Source organism: Mastomys coucha, unplaced genomic scaffold, assembly GCF_008632895.1.
Source record: "Mastomys coucha isolate ucsf_1 unplaced genomic scaffold, UCSF_Mcou_1 pScaffold14, whole genome shotgun sequence".
Taxonomy (NCBI): Eukaryota; Metazoa; Chordata; class Mammalia; order Rodentia; family Muridae; genus Mastomys; species Mastomys coucha.
This window is the reverse complement of record NW_022196896.1, coordinates 43,217,675-43,239,822: the sequence shown is the minus strand read 5'-3', so window position 1 is coordinate 43,239,822 and position 22,148 is coordinate 43,217,675. Positions and strand designations below refer to the sequence as shown.

General features: G+C 40.4%; 1 protein-coding gene across 15 annotated transcripts in view; it reads left to right on the top strand.

Annotated features, from left to right (window-relative positions):
* Nucleotides 1–22,148, top strand: part of Eya1 (EYA transcriptional coactivator and phosphatase 1) — a 311,134-nt gene that overhangs the window by 197,254 nt on the left and 91,732 nt on the right. For 6 of the 15 annotated variants that reach the window (XM_031366903.1, XM_031366907.1, XM_031366913.1 and 3 more), the window contains 3 exons: nucleotides 3,334–3,403; nucleotides 3,722–3,867; nucleotides 7,130–7,267. In XM_031366903.1, the coding sequence (XP_031222763.1) occupies nucleotides 3,334–3,403; nucleotides 3,722–3,867; nucleotides 7,130–7,267 (354 nt within the window). The remainder of the gene's footprint in view (nucleotides 1–3,333; nucleotides 3,404–3,721; nucleotides 3,868–7,129; nucleotides 7,268–22,148) is intronic. The other 9 variants (XM_031366904.1, XM_031366914.1, XM_031366908.1 and 6 more) reach the window with 5 other exon arrangements.

Sequence of the window (22,148 nt, the reverse complement as noted above, 5' to 3'; positions counted from 1 at the left end):
ATGTGTGTGTAAGCCATGGCTCAGCAGGCCTCTTTAGGGATGTGTGTGTAAGCCATGGCTCAGCAGGCGTCCTTAGGGATGTGTGTGTAAGCCATGGCTAGCTCAGCAGGCCTCTTTAGGGATGTGTGTGTAAGCCCTGGCTAGCTCAGTAGGCCTCTTTAGGGATGGGATGGGTGTAAGCCATGGCTACCTCAGCAGGCATCCTTAGGGATGGGTGTGTAAGCCATGGCTAGTTCAGCAGGCTGCTTCAGGATTTGGGATGAATGAGTGGAAGAAGGACCTGAGATGGTGACTGAGGTTTCCAGTTTGCATGTAGGATGTGAGAGGAATGTGTGCTTTGATGGAAAGAGGTCACAGGAAATGGGTTCGAATATTGGTGTGCTTGTGTCCCCAACCCCCATCTTCAAAGATGTTACTTCTATGTATCCTGAAGACCATTTTTTGGACAGATGGTGATTGTGCTTATAGAGGAGAACCTGAGGGAGATAGCTCATTCAGTAAAGTACTTGTGTGTAAGGATGAAGACTTAAGTTTGATCCTACAACCCACCTTAAAAAGCCAGTCATCATGATCCAAACTTGAATCTTAGTCCTAGAGACATGGAGTCAAACTGACCCCTGGGACACACTGGCCGGTCAGCCTAACCTGTGACTTTCAAGCATGTCAGAGACCCTGTCTCAGAAAATAAAGTGGTTAGTGTATGAGAACAGATACCCCAAGGTTAGCCTTTAGCCTTTGCCTCTACACACACCTGTACACGCATGCACACACATGCACACATGTACACATACATCATGTTAGTAACAGAAAGAAGGACAAGGTTAGGGACAAATTGGTGATGAGGATCAGAGAAGATCCTTTATTTATACAAACATTATATGAACCATGTTATGTGAATCATCATTTAGTCTTCACCAGGCTCCTTCCTATGAGGCCTAGCTAGAAGCAAGCACTGTCACCTTCATTAGTGGAAGCTGGGGGTTAAAGGATTTGAGACCACACATGAGATTTGGGACTCAAATTTGAGCTGAAGTTAAATTCTGATTTAGGTTCTATACTCATATTCCACAGCCTGTAGCCCCCATTACTTTCATGCACGCGTGTGTGCACACACACACAGACACACACACACAAAATGCATATACTTTGAATGCACATTCCACAGACTTACTGTGTGATAGCCAATTGTATCTCCCATTGGTTTCTTTGTAAAAGCATGGTTGGGTGTTTTAAGGGATGGTGAACCAGGAGTTGGAAAACAGACCTAGATCTAGAAAAGAAGAGAGGGTCTCTGCAGCTTCTGTTAGCAGGTGGCATTTGGCGTTTGTTTTATAAACAATTACTTTTAATTCTGATTGTCCAGGGGAGATAATTCTTCCCAGCCACCTGCAGATACCATTTCCTTTACCCTTGGCCTCATTTTATGCCTAGAGAAGAAGGGGAGTGGAAGAGCTTGTCTTTACAGGTGGCCCAAACAAGTGTCAGGAATCCCTCATAGTCTGAGTGTATGGTTACCAATTCCTCCCTCCAGAAACTAGAGCATTCCACAAATCTCCCCACGAGGACAGGGCTTGTCTTGCCATGATTGTTCCTGCAAAGCTATGGCATGTGAACCAGTTTGTCGTGCCACCCCTTTCATGTGGATTCTGTTCTTCTTCTTCTTCTTCTTCTTCTTTTTCTTCTTCTTCTTCTTCTTCTTCTTCTTCTTCTTCTTCTTCTTCTTCTTCTTCTTCTTCTTCTTCTTCTTCTTCTTCTTCTTTTTGTTTTGTTTTTTGAGACAGGGTTTCTCTGTGTAGCCCTGGCTGTCCTGGAACTCACTCTGTAGACCAGGCTGGCCTCGAACTCAGAAATCCGCCTGCCTCTGCCTCCCAAGTACTGGGATTAAAGGCATGCACCACCCATGTCTGGTGGATTCTGTTCCTTTTAAGGTGACAGCTGTGGTGGAAATTTGGCAGTGTGTGTGGCTAGAATGTACCCAGACCTGTTGTTTGTCCCTGGACCCAGTCTCATTTATTTGAATAAAGAGATAGCTCATTTCTTCTGAGATTCTGATCAAAATCTCCTATTCTCCCAAGCACCCATTGGGAAATGAAGTGTGACATGCATAAATGCATTATGAGACAAATGAGAAAGCACATGACTCTCTGAGTGCATGAGACTTGACATTGAGTGGGGGATGCAGATGTTATGTGACAGAGGCCCTGATGGCAGTAACCATTAATGGGAGAAGAAAATAGCCATGTCACAGTCTATAAGAATTGCACCCATGCTATGCATTTTAGTCAGGGGGACATTGGGAAGCTTGAAGGGGAAAATATGTAGTCACAAATAAATGCATGTTGTTTTATACAGGTAAATTGTCCTACTTATAACAACAGCCAACTTTTTAAACCCTTATACTACTGAAAATGGGTTTTTGGGTTTTTAAATTCGAGTGAGTATTGAAGAACATTTGATAGAAGTCTGGTGAATTTTTGAAACATCCAGAGTCCAGAAAATATAATTAAAAGAAAGCAAGTTTAGCTTTAATGCTGCCTGCTTCCTTAAGGAGGAAAAATGTTTGCTTGAACATCCAAGAAGAATACATACAACTAAGAAAGCAGGAACACACTGGGCAGCCCAAGAACAGGCTCAGCATGCAACCTGAGACTTTAAAGACAGCTGCAAGGATGCAGATTCACTAAACAGCATTGGTAAATCAACATAGGCAAAAGTGAATGACTCCCATTGGCCTCCCCAGAAATTAGACCATCCTTCTTGCTAATTCATGCTGGGCTTTGTGTGTTCCTGATGTCTATGGACAATAGGCAGGGGACTTATCAGCTTCCTACCGCTCATTCAGCCTGGCTTTCCTGGCCCCCATCAAAGCACTTTGAAGAGTACTTATGGCTACATCTTCCTTTTTTAAAAGTTTATTTAAAATCAAAACCATTCAATCAGCACATATGTGCCCACCTTTTTAAAGGGTTGTATTTATTTTAAGTGTATGGTGTGTCACCTGCATGTGTCTCTACACCATGTGTGTACATGGCCTGAAGAGGCCATACTAAGGCATCAGATGCCCTAGAACTGAATTTACAGATGGTTGTTAGCCAATGTGTGGGTGGGTGCTGGGGATCAAACTTGTGTCCTCTGGACTGCTGTCCATGTTCTTATCTGGTGAGACATCTCTCCAACCCTCTTTGACATCCTATTGAAATCACCCAGTCTACAGATCACAGAGGTCAAATACAGTGTTACATTTGTTTGTTTCTGGTCTTTTGCATGTTCAGTATGATCCTCAGATTCCCTGACTCACTGTGTGTGCTCTATGTGTGTTTTCCTTTTCCTCAGCTCTTGGAAGCAGCAGCTTTAGTCCAAGACCAGCTCACCCATTCTCTCCACCACAGATTTATCCTTCCAAGTAAGTTGTATTTTCTCTTAATCAATACGTGACTTTTCTATGTAGACCTTACCTTATTCAAAGTCATGTCTATGCCCATGTTACATCTTAATTTAGGTAGAAGTGAATTTTCTAGAGACTTAATTAAATACATATATATGCAAGTTTATTTTAAGTACCACCTGGTAGCACTGGAGTACTTTGAAGTGCTTTGTCAATGCTAGTGGAAAGTTTTTTGAGACTCTTTAACTGGAATTTGTGATGCAGTTGTTCATTGTTACTTTGCATGTTTCCATCTAATGCATGGGCTTTCTATTTTCTGTCATTTCTGACAAATAGCAGACCATACCCACATATTCTCCCTACCCCTTCCTCACAAACTATGGCTGCATATGGGCAAACACAGTTTACCACAGGAATGCAACAAGCAACAGCCTACGCCACGTACCCACAGCCGGGACAGCCCTATGGAATTTCCTCCTATGGTGAGTCATGGGCCATTATTCTCATGCTGTATTCTGGTGGGCTGATGTTGTGTGCTCAAGTAGTACTTCAAGAATGAGGCTGTTGGTCCGCTTTGCAAAGCGTCGCTACTGTTCAGTATAAAGTCTCTGTAATTCTTGCCAGTGAGCTTTGGGAAGACAGTGACCTCCTATCATGAGGTCAGAGGTAGTGAACAGTTTGCCTGGGTTGTATGCCCCTTGCTTACCTTTCTCTCTGCTTATATCTGAATTTGGCATCTGAGCACTTGACTCTGGAATCTAAAGTATTTTTGTGCATATTTGTGATAAAACTTCTATGAATGAAGTCTTTTGGTATAAAGATCCATTTCCTGTTTATCAGACACCCAGCTATGATTAAGGAAGTCCGTGCAGAATTCAACAATCTTGTGCTTGCCCCAAGCCTGGGGTGGTTCCATGATCAAATTTCAACATTATCACCCATTAGGAAAAATGATCTATAGATCACCTCCCGCACTGCACTTTGAAGACGAGGATCAGGAAACATTCAAAGCTCACATGCCATTTGCTCCTTCTCACCTGGAGATTATCTTTATCTTGGTGTAGTTTAACTCAATTGTGATGGGGCCAATACCTGTAAATTAAAGATAAATCCAGCCAAATCCCAAGGTTCTATTTACAAAAGACTTCAAATTTTAAAATAAATTTTCTTCAATGAAAATTCAAATGGTTGCAATTTTTCAATTAAATCAAATAAAATATATTAATATGGAGCATTTTATTAAGGAAAAATCCCCCACAGAATGATCAAGAAAAAGATATGAGTATTCATAGAAAGAGGCTAGAAGAGTTGGTCCTTGTGTAGCCCGTATGATGGATACATTTTAGCAGCTGTCCCATTAGACTTTCGTTGGTACAATTTTTGTGTTGTGTACTTTCCAGCACTCTACTGAAAGCATGGCTTTTCTATTAAAGTATTTTACCACTCCTTAGAAGCTAAACAACTTTCTTCCATTCAACACTGCCTTCTGACCTCAAGTAGTTTGACCATCTATTAGCTTCTTTTAAAATACATGGAAATCAAGTGTAACTTACATATGACTCCAGATTCTGTAGATTTACTCCAAAAACCACTAGAACTCAATGCCATCTAACGTGCTGGTTTTTTAGAAGCAGGCTTTAGAAACAGCATTAAAAAGAACTTTCTAAAATTGTCCTTCATTTCTGTGACTTTCATTCAGAGTTTTTCCACTGTAGTAGATAATCCATCTTTTTTTTTCTGTAACAGTCCTTTAAGTTACTCTGGGAGGGAAGAGCACCCATGGTCTTCATTGCTCACCTTGTTTGCTGCAATATGGATGAAAGCAGGCTTCAGTTTGTGTGCTTAGAATTGAATTTGTAGGAAATTGCTTGCCGTGCTCATGGACTTCCAAGTAGATAGGCAACTGTGCTGCCAGGGGAAGTGGCCCACCCCTCCACTGCCCTCCTCATGTTCCTCTCTTTAGTCTTCTTCCCATGCAGCATGGTGGGGTGGGAGATTTTCATAGTGAGAATAGCAAATACAATAGAAAAGAAATTTGTTACAGTTTAGATTCCCATCCATCACTTATCTGCCCACAGGCTCCTAAGGAAAATGGATTTTTTTGCCCATGAGTAGACTAGTGTTTTTCACCTCTTCTTTCTTCTCCATGCCTGTTCTTACCCATTTCCCCATTCCGAGTTTCCAAGGTAGAAGAAGCATGTGGCCCAGTTAGGGCTGGAAAGAGATGCACCTTAGAGTGGAGAATGAAGGGGGAAATTCCCTACTGGTGGCAGCATGGAAATATGGGAGTTTCTAGAACTGTCCAGCCACCTGTCTAGGCAGGTGTGTTTCCAGGGATTATTTACATGTTTTGAGTTGTTCATTAACTTAAAGTTACCTGTACATAGCACATCACATTTTTCCATTTTAAGATTGTACAGAGTTTTCAGTGTTAAGGTCATCATAAAGTATTCAGAAATACTCAAGAAATGAAAATAGCCTCTTCCAGCCAAGTCAGGTTCTTCTACTGCCTTAGGATAATTACCTAACTCCACTCTACTGATGAAATTCCCCTAAAATGGAAATAAGCAGGCAGACTACTGTGTATCCTAGATCCTAAAGATATAATTTATCTTCAGTGAAAACCAAGATTATTGAAAAATGTGAATTCTCTTGGCAGGAATGTTTCTGTCTTCCCTCTGTGGGAATTAAGGACAGTTGTTCATTTGCCTGACTGTCTTTAATTATAATTAAGACCAGTGGCCCACCTCCATGTTGCCAAGTCCCAGTCTGGAATGAGTGTACCATCCTGGTGCTTGGGGAAATATTTAAGGCCCAAAGTAAATTGTTTTTTTGTACTTTTATAAAATATAAACTTGCATTTACATAATAATATAAATTCAGATATAATTTAGCCTCCATTTAGAAGAAGTACACTTAAATATTTGAAAATAAGTCAAAAAGACACTACTGGCCACTTTCCCAGGTTTCTAAATCATTCGCTGTTTGTGAGGTTCAGGTCTTTGACGTTCTACTTTCTTAATGCTTCCTTTCCAGAAAGATCTAGATCAGTGGCTCTCCATCTGTGGGTTGCAACCCCCATGGATCTTTACATTACGATCCATAACAATAGCAACATTATGAAATAGCTATGAAACAGTTTTAGGTTGGAGGTCACTACAACATGAGGAGTTGTACTTATGGTCACAGCATTAGGAAAGCTGAGAGCCATTGATTTAGATACTCGGAAGAAAGATTGATTTAGATACTCGGAAGAAAGATTGATTTAGATACTCAGAAGAAAGCTGCCCTGTTTTGTTATATGTCCTGTATTGCTTTCTTTAACTTCAAAATGTCTTGAGCACTAGCATCAAAGCTGAGAAAGAAGATGGCAATGGTAGGAACTCAGCAGCTACTTCTCAGGGAAAAGGAAATCTAGGACTGTGGAACTGTGGGGCCAACCTTTCATTGTGATTATTTCTTGACTATGACAGAGTGACTTGCTCTAGTAAAATAAAATGAATTATGGAAATGATACCTCAAGAGTTCTGCATTCTAGAACTGAAGGGAAATCAGAGAGAATCATGAGAATACATTCAAATCAAGATGGTTTTAAAACTTGCCCTCGTGGTTTATTCTATCCAACTGTAAGCATTCGCACCTTGTATTCCTGCATTTGACCGGGCAGTTGTGGGGTAGATGCTTGTCTATATTTACCAGCTTCTGAAAATGAACAGATAGATCAGCTGTCACTAACTGATTTAGGTGCATTGTGGGCAGGCATCAAGACAGAAGGTGGATTGTCACAGTCTCAGTCACCTGGACAGACAGGATTTCTCAGCTATGGCACAAGCTTTGGTACCCCTCAACCTGGACAGGCACCGTACAGCTACCAGATGCAAGGTCTGTATACAGCCTCTTGGCTGTTTCCCTTCAAATGTTGGCTATTAATTCCTGAAGCAAATATGATGTTTCTTAGCTGGGAGTTGATGAGAGCAGTAAACTGGGCACAGAGATGGCATGACAACACATTTCAAATTAGGTTCTTCACCTTCTGTCCTATGGCTCAAGATTTTCATATTTCTGTGAAGGGCTTAGATGGAATGTTCTCTACAGGTGGTATTTCAAATGCTCTGTTTTTGTTTCTAATGTTGAAGTCTTTGCTTTCGTGTCTGTTACTAGTTAGAAAAAGAAAATAAAAAGTCAGGGAAGTTGGCCACAGAAAAGGCTGGGTGTGGCATGTAGAAGCCCCTGGATTACCAACCAGCTTTTCTATGGGAAATATGGTTTCTTCATTTTAGTGATGAGATAGTGTTAGGGGACAGCACTCTCTGCTCTATAAACATAGTATGTGATGTATATTGACTCAATGACCTACTAAAGACCAAATCAAATTCACACAGATCCACTATAGCTACCCAAGGAAGCCTCAAGATAATGCTTCCAAGAACCAGTGTCTGGGTCTTTGTTTGAAACTGCAGATGAAACATGGTGTAGGTACAATTCAGGTAGAATAGCAGCTCAAGCATGAGTTGTTAGAGCCTCTTGAAGACTAATAGATAGCACTTGTAATTAGCAGATTGTTACCCGGCAAAGGCAGCCGTAAAGTACTGGAGAAAATGTTTCACATAACATTTTTCTGATACTTTTTAAAAGTACCAGATATCAGATTCACAAACCAACTTTGATTTTCTATGATGTAAAGACAGTTAAATTGACTCCTCATTCCTGCTTCCTGGTGGAAGGAATTTTTGTATGATTTACATTTCTTATGTTTATTATGTGGTTACTACATTATTTGTTAAGGATAAATCAGAAAATATGGAGAAGCAAAAGTAATTCAATCATCTATTACATAAAATTCTTACCATTCATATATATGAACATATACCATAGGCAATTGTATAAATACCTTTTTATATCAATAACTGATTTTATAAAGAGTCAGTTTAGTGGCTGCATGACACTCAGGGGCACTGCATTTAACCACTCCACTGTCCCTGGGCACTGCATTCAACCACTCCACTGTCCCTGGGCACTGCATTCAACCACTCCACTGTTCCTGGGCACTGCATTTAACCACTCCACTGTCCCTGGGCACTGCATTTAACCACTCCACTGTCCCTGGACACTGCATTTAACCACTCCACTGTCCCTGGGCATTTACAGCAATGCTCTGCATTCTTTATCTGTATTTCTGACAAGTACAAGTATGAGATTTCTGGGGAAATTCTTTTATGCTTCCTGAGAATGTCTTATATGAGAATGTCTTATATACTCATATCACTGTGAGCAATGATGCATTATAGGGAGTGCACACACTGATGTTAACTTTGTTATGTTTATTTGTGTGTTTTAAAACTAAGGAGATAAAATTGTTTTCTTTTAGTCATTGGCATTATCCATCTTTTTTCAATGCTTCATTATATTGATGTTCTTAATGTTTTTATACTATTTCATAAGTATATATATACTTTATGATTTTTATTGGTTTAGTTTTTATAATACACCAAATTAAAATTCTATTGGTCAAGATCTACTAATTTTCCCCATTTGTTTTTTCATTTAGTATACAAAAAAAAATGGCTTGAATTACAAAGTTTTGATATGTTTAATGGCCACAGAATAGAACAGTTTTATAGGAGACTGGACTTATTGGTAGACTCTAAAACCTTTAAGTTGTCTTGGTTGTAAACATACTGAGTTTTGAATGAGTAGAGACACAGGAGGAACCAAAGGGGTTAGAGACACTTCCACTGATGAGTTTCCCAGACCAGGAGTAATGGAAGACCTCATACAGCAAAGATCTGCTTGCCACAGGACCTTGTCAAAGAGTGAGACAAACAAATGCATTCAGCCACTGTGGATGCCTCCAGACTCTGATGGAAATAAACAGGCTATGATGCGATCCCATTGCCCACGAGGCGTCTGAGCCTGATAGAGCAAGAACAATGTCAAGCAGCAGAAATGAAACACCCTCTGAGTAGAGGAGCCACTCCAGACTTGTAGAAAGTCTTGTGTTAAGACAAATGATGACTTTTTAAAAATACATTTAATTGTATAGTATATGTGTGGGTGTTTTGCCTACATGTATATATGTATACCACATGCATGTCTGGTGCCCATGGGGGTCAGCAAAATATCTTAGCTCCCCTGGAACTTCAGTTGTAGATAATTTGTCTGGGTCCTGTCCAGAGTAACACGTGTTCTTAATTGCTGAGCCATCTCTTCAGCCCAAGACAAATGGTTCTAATGTGAGTATTAAAATTTTTTATTTTATTCTTCTAGTCATATGTCTTTAACTGTATTTTGCTTCATTGTCAATCAATAAAGGGTTAGGATGCAGAACACCTGGCCTTGGATTTAGATACCTTGAGAAAGAATGATTTGAACGTGTTTACCAATATGCTTGAGGAAAGAAATATTTGTACTGTCAGATGCTGTTGAGTTTTAGGCACATTTCACACATACACACACACCACACATGCACACACACACACTCCATATAGAGACTGATCTTTTTAGGGATGAAAACCCACACTATGCAGGAAACTTAGTATTCTGTGTATGTGCATCTTATGCTCCAGGCATCTGCCTGCTCCTATCACCGTAAGTGTTGGGGTCATTCCAGTGCTGACTGATTTTACACAGGTGTTGGGGATTTTAACTCAGGTCTTTATTATGCCTGTATTGTGAGTGCTTTAACAACTGAATCACCTCAGCTTCTTCCAAATGTACCCCTACTAAATGTAGCATGAAAACTTCTGCCATTGATAAGTGATTTTGTATGTCTGACTGTGGAGTCTCTTGACTTTGAAACATCTATTCTGGTTTCTTTCCTTTTTAATTTTATTTTGAAATACAGCCTTAGTACGTAGCCCAGGCTAGCCTCGGCCTTGACACACATAGCCAGGGTGATCTTGAATTCCTAATTCTAGTGCCTCCGCCTACCAAGTATTGGACTTATACACATGTGCCACCAGACCCAACTCAAGTATCCTCCTGATACATTTTTTAAGATTAAAAAATGATTTATGTGTCTAGGTGCATGTCTGTGTGAGGTATGTACTTGTGAGGTAGAGGGGACGGTACCCATGGAGTTCAGAAGAAGGCATTAGAAACCCTGGAGCTGGAGTTACACATGCTGAAGGCTTCCTAACATGGTCACTGGAACCAGGCTCTGGCCCTCTGCAAGGACAAGTGCTCTTTCCCACAGCATCTTTCTCTCTAGTCTCCAGAACATCTCTTAACAGTATTTCTGTGTCATCTATAAAATGACTTTCAAAATTTCTCAGATTGTAGCAATACATAATGAATAACACTGCTCCTTTGCTTCATTTCTTCTAGGGCTGGGCATAGAATGGATATTTGCATGATTCTCAGTTTAATTCCCAAATTGAAAAAAAATAAAAAATCTGCCAGCTAGAAGATGGGTCAGAATGTATATTAGCAGTCTATGGTGACTTGTTTGTTTCTAGTTGTCTCCTTCCAGAGGGGCTTTTTACTCTTTGAAGGATAGGATGGGTACCCAAGGTTAGTGGCTAGAACACCATAGTCACCAGGGAAAACACTTTAGTACTTAAGATGACTTGAGGAAACTGGGAGGCGGGGGGATGGTGCCTGCTTCATAAACATCCTGTTGACAGACATGAAGAGAACAGGTACCCATCACCTGTCCCAACATGTTTGGATGCAGAGAGATAATATAAAGATGAAGTTAGAGATCTTTGGCCCTGGTTGGAGAATGTTTCTGGAACCAGACAGCCTCCTCATGGTCCTAGTCCTGTCCTCAGCCTCCATTCTTCTTTGCAGACACAAAGAAGATGGTACCTCCCATAGGAACAAAGTAAGCTGGAGTTAATATGTACAAATTACTCTGACCCACATGGACCTCACTAGGACAAGTCTTGTGGTGACATCATGCTTAATCTTTCCTTTGTGGTGGTGATCAGTTGTTGGTTTGGTGATGATGGAGGAGGATAATGATGATGATGCAAATTTTGTGATAATTCCAGATTACGAAACATCATCTATCTCATTTTCCAAAGGGGTAAGGTATACATGTGAATTCGTATGTGTGATATAGAATATATTTCTATATGTGTTCATAAGGTATGATTAATGTTTAATGTACTTAATAAAATATATTTTCAAACTTTGTAACTAACAAAAAATTCCAATAATGCTATAACCAAAAAACACAGAAAAGAAAGGAAAAAATTTAAACAAGAGCTAAGTCTATGTAAAAGTGAAAGGAAATTTACTACGTGAAAGGAAAATTACTGCTAAGAAGGGGGAGTTGTGTATGACTTAAAGGAGTGTGGGAGTGGGCAGGTAAAAGCAGCAGGAGCAACAAGAGCAACTTGGATAAAAGAAAGGTTGTGTTAGTGATCATGGTAATGGATGTTGGCAAGTGAGAACAGGGGACAGAAGAACCATTGGCCAAGAAGGAATTCCAGCCTTGCAGTTTGAGAAAGGAGTCAACCATACTGTCCCCCACTCACCTTTGTCAGCCATATTGTTCCCCACTCACCCTTGACAGCCATACTGTCCCCCACTCACCCTTGTCAGCCATATTGTTCCCCACTCACCCTTGACGGCCATACTGTCCCCCACTCACCCTTGTCAGCCATATTGTCCCCCACTCACCCTTGACGGCCATACTGTCCCCCACTCACCCTTAACAGCCATACTGTCCCCCACTCACCCTTGACAGCCATACTGTCCCCTACTAACCCTTGTCAACCATACTGTCCCCTACTTATCCTTGACCTCATGTTTCTTCTTTAAGAGCAAGGAATAATTGGAAGGAAAAAAAGCAGAAGATGTTAGTCATTTAAACATCAAGTTGTTTATAGTTCAGAAGCTTGGGAGAAGCTGAGTGTGGCAGAGTGTGCTTATAATCCTATGACTCAGGATGCTGAGGCAGGAGGATTGTTGTGTTCTAGGCTGCATTGTACCAGGACTATATATCAAGACTCAACCTAAAATAGACAAAGGAAAAAAAGAGTTCAGGAAGAAGATGGGATGTAACATGCTCTGCTGTGTGGAAGATATTAATGCCCACACAACATAAAACTGAAGCAACATTTGTTGAACCCTTTAGAATAGCAAGCACTATTTTCAATTATTTCACATACACTGTCTCAAGCTTTCCAAAAATTCTGAGCATCTTGCAGAAGGAAGCTTCTGAAACCACTGAAGGGTGTGTTAGCAATTCATTCAATTAGTATATTATGACTAGCTTCTCAAAGATGGGTACTGAACGTCACAAAGAAGAACGCTGCAGCATTGTCTGATCCTGCCACGTGGTAAACATGTCTACAGGAGAGGCTTTTGCAACGAGACAACCCTAAGCATGGCTGCTGGAAGACACATTGCTTATAACTAACTGCATAGTCAGTTCCTTCTCTGCTTAGAATTCTCAAGAACTATTTTAGAAAAACTCATTTCTGAGTCCTATCTGAATTTGAACCCTTCAGAGCTCCCAAATAACACATTCCTCTAGCAGTGCATGGCCTTCTTTGCACTGTAGGGCCAGCATTTCTCCATCCTTCCTGGACTCCATGCTGTGGCATTCTGCTTCTGTCATGGCAGTGAGCTTCAGGGAGCCTAGCACTTGTGATTTTGAGCCATCAGCTATTGTTTTAGTGTATATCCCTAAAATCTCATTAAATATAGCTCTGCATTTCAGAAATCTGCTTTTCATTTTTTCAGCAAGATCACTAGACAATTTTTTCCTGTTTTATTATTTTGGTTGTGATATTTTGTGAAAGATTATAAACTCAACTTCAACTGAGGAAGCTAGTACCATCCATACTCTCTGTCCCTGTCTAGTTCACCCTGAGAAAGTGAAGTCTTTGTTTTTCCTTTTGTTCTCTTTCTGCTCCCCAGTGTTCTCTCGTGTTCCTGGAAGAATATTTTGAATGGTTTGAGGCTTTTCTCACATACAAACTTTTTGTGGTTGAACAGGCTTGAAGGGTTGGCTGGGCATCAACGGGCTAGAAGCTAGAGAGCCTTGGCTTAGGTCTTCAAAAAGCATGGGGAGAGTTTTCAGTGCTGCTCACCAGTCAAAAGACACTGGCAGCAGAGCAAAGGGAGAGCCAGATGATGGGATTTGCATGTGCACATGTATACATATATGTGAGTCTATACAGGAATGAGAAAACCACTGAGGTGAATCTATTCGCACTTGGTTCACTGATTGTTCTCCCCGACTCCTTGCCAGCTACACCATAAACCTTTCTATGTCTTTTATATAAAAGAGGCAGCTGACTTGCAAGCAAGCATTCAATGTATAGATGTATTTAAAACGCCAGTACACCAATACAGAACTTTTGCTGCCCTTGTTATCCACTTAAACACCATAGATCATAGAAAATATTCACTTCATCTAGCACAGAACTCCAAAAGCTCTATTGTAGGGAATGTGGAACTTGTCTCTATTGGAGGTAAGGAAGCATAGAGTTGAACAATCTGATTTCCAGACACACATAGAAACAGTGGAAGTTAAAATACTATCACTTAACTGATGCCAGCTCTGCTGTGAGGAAAGCCACCTTTTCATAGCAACTTAGTTCTATGGATCATAGATTATCAAAGGCAACACTCTCTTTATTCATATTTGTATCCCCAGTGTCTAGCATTATGTCTGAAACATGTGCATGTTTTGATGGAATTGGAGAGATTTATAGCCCAGTGAAAGTTAGAATGTAATATCTATAGTCCATGATGATTTATAGGGGGGAAAGAATTTGGAATCTCATGTAGTAAATTTCCATTGAATTTACCATCATAGTATATACTTAAAGCAACCTGTGTCCTTAATAGTACATGGATTTTCCTGAACAAATGTCAAGGTCATCATGGTAGAGGTATACAATGCCTCCTTGGGGTTTCACTGCTCTTTAGTAGCAGTGATATTATGGGATATCCCTGTCATTCCACTCCAGGCATTCTCCAGCATTCTCCAGGAGACGAAGGAGGTACGACACTGAGGAAAGCACTGAGTCCAGGGTTTGCAGAAACTGATTCTTTTCTTTGGATGCCCTTGCTTTGACAAGGAAGTTCCAGTTCTCCTTTACAAGTTGTATTTGTTCTGCTAAAGAGACTGAGGTTGAGACTAGTGAGGAGAAACAATATGTGACAGGAGCTTGCAAAGAGCTGCACACAGACTCACTCTCTCCAATCGTCATGCATGCATGTGTGAAAGGGCATGTGTACATGTGCACATGGGTCCATTTATGCATGGTTGCATGTGTGCATAAGCCCACCCCTCTCCACTGTCCTGTGTGCATGGCTGCATGGGTGCAAGTGATCATGTGTGCATATTTGTTTGAGTGTGTGTGTGTGTGTGTGTATGCGCGCATGCACAGGGTGAGGTGAGAATGGTGTAAGAACATTGGTGCTGTTTCCATTCTGTTCCTTTCTAAGGCTCTTCAGATGTACAGATGAATTAATTCTTCCAGTTTACCAGATACTTAGAAACTTGTAGGTTTACTTTCTTTGTACTTCAAATTATTTGCTCTTGAAATGGTATTCTCCAAGAGGAACTCTTATCAAAGATACAGCATTAAGAAAACTCATAGTCAGTCTTTAAAAAGAAAATGTATTAAGGTTTCTGAGAACCGTGCTTCCTGGCTCCTTGGCACCGGAAGGTTACAGCTGCATCACAGCCTTAGGTTCAACTTTCCCCTTAATTGCTTTAATTACTTTGCCTGTCACCTCATACTTATTTTTAAGTTCTTGGCTTTTTTACATCTATTTTTTTCCTAAGTTGCTTTTTTAAAAGGTAACATTCCATTTCAGCTCTTTGGCATCTTGTGTTATTTCAAGTGTTGAAAATTACATGGAAATCCCTTGAAATCTAGCTTTAGCAATAATTTGTGGCCATTACCAATTTTATTGTCTATATGAGTTGTTTTTAGTTAAAATATATAGAAATATATCAGGAAAGATGAATGGATTACAGCCTTTATTACTGAAGTAAAAACGTTTCTTTGAAAATAAACTGGAAGCAAAGGGGAAATGTGGTCCATTAAGCTCCGTCTTGGATGCAGGAGGAGGTCTTGTTTTTCAGTAGCCCATCTGGCTTTCTGAGGTTTCCCCCATGGACTTGTGCTAACTTCTACCTCAGAGATTACACCCGATGATGGACATAGCCCATGGCAAAAAAGGCTAGGGAAGGAAAGCAAATGACCTCCTGTGAAAATACACAAGCGACAGACGGCATCCTGCTTACTGAATAAATGCTAGAAAACACCCTAAAACATGGGAGTACATACAGGTCCCAGCAGGTTCCAGCCTGCTCATGTTGGCTGGGATTCTGGTTTTTAATGTGAGCCCGTGTTCTCTGTGAAGTAGACCCTTGACCTATGTGTTACTTTTTTTTTTCTAAAGCTTTTTGAAGTTAGAGATGGGCATCATTCTCCCAGTAAAATCACACACAAAAAACAAACCAATATAGGCTGTGTTCTTAACTGAGAAAAGGTAGTAGAAACATTTTAATGAAAGTGTTTTGAGGATGGTGAGTTTTAAAGGTACAGTCGCTTCACACTCACAGGGCCACGGTACCCAGACGGAGTCTCCCACAAAGACTGTTTCTTGTTTGCTATGGTTGACAAAGGTCTACCCTTTCTCTGTAGGAGCCTCTGACAATGGCAACAAGAAACCAGAGCCTGTTGTTATCCTATCTCTGGCTTACTTCTATGATGTGCCAGCCTAGTAAAAATAGTGACAGCCAAACCTTTTAGGAATGAATCAGTTTGATGCCAAATTTCTCTATTACATTTCCTACATGTCATTTTCTCTGTTTTGGGTGTGTGTATATAATATTTGTCTAAACCAAAGTTAATTCCAATCTTTTGACTATCTGAGACCATGCCACCATTATTGATTCTGAGAGTTTGCATGGTAGATTAGAAAACAGTAAACCGGAGCATAGAAATAATGGCTATTTTCCAGCAGAGAAACAATATCCCATCCATTTGCTGTGTAAAGATGAAGATTCTAGCATTGGCTAATTTTGGAAATAACTCAAGACACAAGTGGAAATGTTGAAATATAAATGCACTCTAGAAAGAGGATGTGGGGAAAAGGCAGTCTTAAGCAAATTCAAGCAAGACTGGAAGTCATCACACTACCTGACTTCAAAATACACTGCAGAGCTATAGTGACTAGCTAATGTAGATCTAATATAGACCACAGTATTAGGATCAAGTCAGTCACCAGTGAAACAGAACTGAGAGCCCAGAGGTCAACTAATTTTTCAGCAAAGGTGATAAAAGTACACATTAAAAGAGAAGTGTCTTTTCCAGAAAGTGTCATGGGAGAAATCAGCCATTCACATGCAAAGGAATATAGCTGTGTTCCATACTCTCTCATTATATGTAACAATGAGTTCAAAATGGAATAGAGACACAGGATACTTTTGCATTCTGAATTGGAAGCTTTTTATATGCAAACAAAACATATTTTTATCAATACATGTATGATATGCAGTCAACATCTAACTTAGAGTAAATAAGCTCTTGGGCTTTTGTCTGTACAATAGGTTGGTGTTCTGCTACGCTGCTGATAGCTGAAACTGCAAACTCTCCCTCATACACCCCCACAAGCTCCCAGACTTTTGAGCATGCACGCACATCACATATGTAAAAATCACATGTGCAAAATGAATTTAAGAAATTAGGCACAGGATCTAGAGATGAAGAAAAGCTTGATCAAAACTGGTCTAGGGAAGAACCCATGATGTCACTTATTATGTGAGCCAGGATTCCCAGAATATAGTCAATACACACAGGAATAGTCAAGGTTATTGGAAAGACAAGGGTTGCCTAAACCTTGAAGAATGGGGAAAATAAATGATGAAGAGAAGCATTAATTGAGAGGAACAGGGCCCCAGGAGGCTTTCAGAACTTTTTGACCAGGTTCTGGATAATTGACATGATGGGTCATGAATGGAGAGCCTTGGGAAATAGATTAGATCTTTCCCACCTCCTCATTCCAGCTCTATATCCTAAAGCCCAGCCCGCATCTCCAAGCCCAGATTCACGTGCATACTCTAATATTTATTGTAGCTCCTTCAGTTTTCTCCATATTTGGGAGGAGATTCATCACAACTCCTGGGCTTGCTTTGCTAATATCCACATTTGAGCTTTAGGAGTCTTGGATTTCCCAAATGCTATTTCTCTTCCTATGTTTTTCTTTAAGAAATGATCAAGGAACCCCATCATACATTTTTAGCTTCCCTTCCTGCTTCTCTATAAAGCTTCCTTCTGCTCTTAGCTCTTTCTGGGTAGTGCTTCTGTTCCAGGCTGCATGGTGGCTTCAAGTCCAAGGTGAGGTAGCTCCCTGTCCACACTTCTGATGTCTCCTACCTCAATGCAAACCCACACTTTTCTCCATTGTCCTTGTGAGTATGGGGAATTTTTAAGATGTGTTGATAGAATAAACCTTGGTTTTGTGATAATGGATATGTAATCTGCCTATTCAATAAAGAGTATCAACTTTAAAAGATCACCGAACAGGAAAATATGTTGTCCTTTAGAGATTTTCTGAAAGAAAATATATTTTCCACTGGTTCTGATGAATCTCTTCCCATGACAAAGAAAGTGGAGCTTTTTGCTGAAATAAACTCTTAGTGAATACGATTTTCTTAAGCTATTGGGTAGAATGTGACCCCTCCACACCCTCCTCTTCATCAAGAGTCACAGAAAAGTCACTTGAGCCAACCTGTGCCAAACTTCTCAACCAAGATTGGCTATAAGAAAGGATTCTTCCCATGCTGGTGACTTTAATGGTTTTACGTAAACTAAAACCTAAAGTACGCATTTCACTTACCTGGAATGTCTGGGAAGTCCAGTGGGCAACACTGATACTGCTGTCTGGAGACCAGCTATCATCATGGGTCTTCCCACACTTTGAAATCTGTAGCTCAGGCCAGGGTCAGCTGAGCCCAGTCCAAGCTACTCAGAAGGTGCAGCAGGTGAGGGTGCTTGCTGCCAACCTGATGACCTATGGTACATTCCTGGCATCTACCTGGCAGAAGATAGTTGGTTTCTGAAAGTTGTTAAAGTTGTCCTCTCACCTCTACATATGCACACGGCACTCAGGTATGCACACTTGATAAATATATACATACATAAACATTGAAAACATTTTGAAAAGAATAGCCAATATCCAACACAAGTTCTACAAATGCTAAAGAGTATGGTTATTTGCTTTGTTCATTAAGACAGCTCATCTTGATTCCATGGTTTTGAAACACCAGTCATGAATATGGTGCTAAATGCGGTAGTAAGACTCAGGCACGATGGTGTTTTGGTTAACATGTAGGCTTTGAAGTTATACACTAACCCTTTACCCCAACTGCTGGGATCCTGGGTCTGGGAAAGGGCTCAGATAGGTACCTTTCAATAGAGCCTCCTGACTACTCAGAGGCCATTCATCAACCATATTTTGATTGCTAGTTTCAAGCATAAGGAAGTACTCTGGCTACTCTGATAGTTGATGCACTGTGGCCACGAAGGGCTCCATGTTTAGAATTGAATGGCTTGGTGAGATAGAGTCACTGCTGCACCTCTAATAATGCCAGGTGTTTTCTGCCTGTGTAAAATGGCATGTGACTTTTCCCTTATGAGGAAGTAGAAAGTAGGACCAGAAGAGTTAAGTAGGAACAAATACTTGGTTGGGGCACCACACAAGATGGACACTCAGAAGCTCAGACATGTTATGTTTGCCTTTGTTTCTTTGGTAGAAGGACACCCTGGGAATATTTCAGTGCGTTTCCAACTGCCCATGAAACCAGACAAAAAAGAGGCAGGAGAGCCTCTGTTTGAATGTCACTTGGACGCCATGGAATTCGTGGTACCTTATCCTAATTATCATTATTTTACCTGAAAAATTAAAATATTAACCTTGCCAGTTATTGATTAGCAAGAAGGCTCAGTAGTAAAGGAATTTGCTGGCAAGCCTGACAACCTGAGTTTAATTCCTAGGTTCCACATAGTCGAACAAGAAAATGGACTTCTACAAGTTATTCTCTGATCTCTCTCTCTCTCTCACTCACTGTAACAAAAAAATATCAAAATTGTGGCATATTAAATCATGGTGAAGATGAGCATTCACCTAACAGGGTACAGAAAAAATGAAAGTTGCCTACTTAAAAAAAAAGTTACTATACCTCTATATATGTTACTATCTAGATGTTTTATATGTAATGTGCAGATACCCCTGTGTCTTTATGAGCTCAAATATATATGTGTGCATAACACTTATATACTTCTATCTCATAGAGAAAGGACTAGCAAGTATAACTGCTACTTGGCTGTTTATAGATGAATTAGTAATAATTGACCTAAAATACTGACAGCCGTGGATATGATCATATCCACATACATACTTGTTACAAAGACAGATTCATTCATAGGTAACAAAGGTAGGTAAGTGAATGGAACCCAGAATGATCTAGGCTTATACAGAAATGGGTGGAAAACTAAACTGGGGGTTTTCTGAAGAAGCAAGTTTCTAGAAAGTGCAGAATTAAGTTTGATAGGACTCGACTGCAGAAATGAGCTATGCAGAACAGCATTCAGAGAACATCATGCTGGGTCACTAGTTGGGCTGGAATGGGCATCTGTGGTGTGGGGCTGGGGCTGCTAGGAAAAGATCAAACAAATCCAGAAGATAAATAGGGACCAGACCAGCTAAGACCTAATAAATAAGCTCCATCAGGAGCTTGACTTTATCCTGAGGGCAACAGGGAGCCACTAACAGTTACTTTTCAAGTCAGGGGTGGCAGGGATCTGTCATGCTCATTAGAAGAAGAGTCTGTGCCTCCTTGAGAACAGAACAGAGAGCACTGGGCAGGGAGGAAGGGAGCTAGCAGAGCCTGGGGCTAACAGCTAGGGTTAGCAGTCCCAGGCTAGAAAGCAGCGGTATTTACCCAAGCTCTATGTGACGCCAGGTAGAGTAGCCCTGAGATCTTGCTTCTAGCAAATCAAGTATGGCCTGAGCCCCAGGCTGTAGGAGGTACACCTCTCTCTGAAGCACGTGAGATCCTGTTGGAAGTTGCATTAAGTCTTGAAAGCCACTAGGGTACCATTAAACTTCTGCTTCAGCACTCCGTGTGGTTTGGAATCTCAGCCTGGAAATGACTATAACTGATGTCGCCTTCCAGCTAGTGCAGTTTTAGAAGCGGCTTACGTCTGGAAGTCACTTGGGTGCCATTTGGAGTAGTGAACTCTGATTTACTTGTCCCTGCCCTAGGAGCCTGTATGTGCCAATATAGCTTCCATGGTCTTTTCTACTTTGTTCCAGTGAATAACTTATGGAGTGAAAACATCCATTTAAAAATATATATTTCTATATCTTAATCATTTTCTTGGTGAGTGGGGATTATGGAGGTCAGTATTTATTGCCCAAAAATGTGTCATTTAACTGAAAGTAGAAAGTCATAACCTAAAAACATATAGTTTAAATTAAAGTAACAGGTCGTAACCCAAAGTATTTTTTTTTCCTAATAGTGAAAGTTGAGAAACATGTACTCTTATACAAAAGAAATTTAGATTGATTTCAGAAGAGATTTTTAAGTGCTCTCTATTTTGGGTTTTTTTTTTCCTTTGGTATATCACTTTATTGGTATATCACTTTTTTTGGTATATCACTTTATTACTTGGTATATCACTATTAATTACTTGTTCACTGATATACAAATATAGAAAAATCATATCCCCATGAGAGCCGATGTTTGAAAAGCAAAATAAACTGGGTGTTGGCGTGCAGCTCAAGGCAGAAAGAGGTAGATCTCTGGGTCTGAGGCCAGCTACAGTGAATTCCAGGCCAGCCAGGAGGTTGAAGGAGGAGCACCATAAAGTTGACATCATGCTCATTAGTCCTGTGTGGTGATAGTCTATGTCTTAGTCATCCTTTTATTACCACAGAATCATCAGAATAAGCCCAATACTTACTGGTTCATGTGTATGTGATTATCATATGCAAATGGACGTCGCTATGGATTGTTCACTGGAGCCCTATTGTGTTGAGCATTAATAGTGTGAACTGGTTCATGTGTATGTGATTATCATATGCAAATGGACATTGCTATGGATTGTTCATTGGAGCCCCATTGTGTGGAGTATTAATAGTGTGAACAAGTTCCTTGGCCAAGGGAGGTGTTCTGGTGACTTGGGAGAATGGCTATTTTAAAATGTACAAAAGAGGAAACCTCAAATATGAGTCTGTGTGACAAGTCCATTTGAAAGTACCTTAGGAAACATTTGGTAAACATAACAAATTCTTGGATCTAGCTTTTAAAGTTCATGGGTGCTTAATAAAGAAGAAAGAATTTTTAATATACAAAGATGAAGTATTTTTCTCATTTGGAAAAGTCAAAAGAGAGAAAAGATGCATAAATATAATGGAGAATTTTGTGTGTTCTGAGATAAACACCAATGCCTCCCTTTTCTGTGTGTGGAGGAAGCATTTTGCTTTCTTTTGAGATTTGAAGACTAGGAAATCATATTTTAGAGTATGTAGGTGAACTGTTCAGTGTCCAGGCAGTTCTAATCTGGCCTGGGAGAAGGCTCTGTCTGTAAAGCACTTGGCTAGCAAGCATGTGCCCCAGGAAAGCAGCCTCAGCATCACTGGGATTTTAAAAGCAGGCAAGCATGAAAGCATACAGGCAAGGTGGTGCATGCTTGAAATCCCAGTGATGTTGAGACTGTAGGCAAAGATGGGAGGACCCTTTGGCTTGAAATCCCAATGATGCTGAGACTGTAGGCAA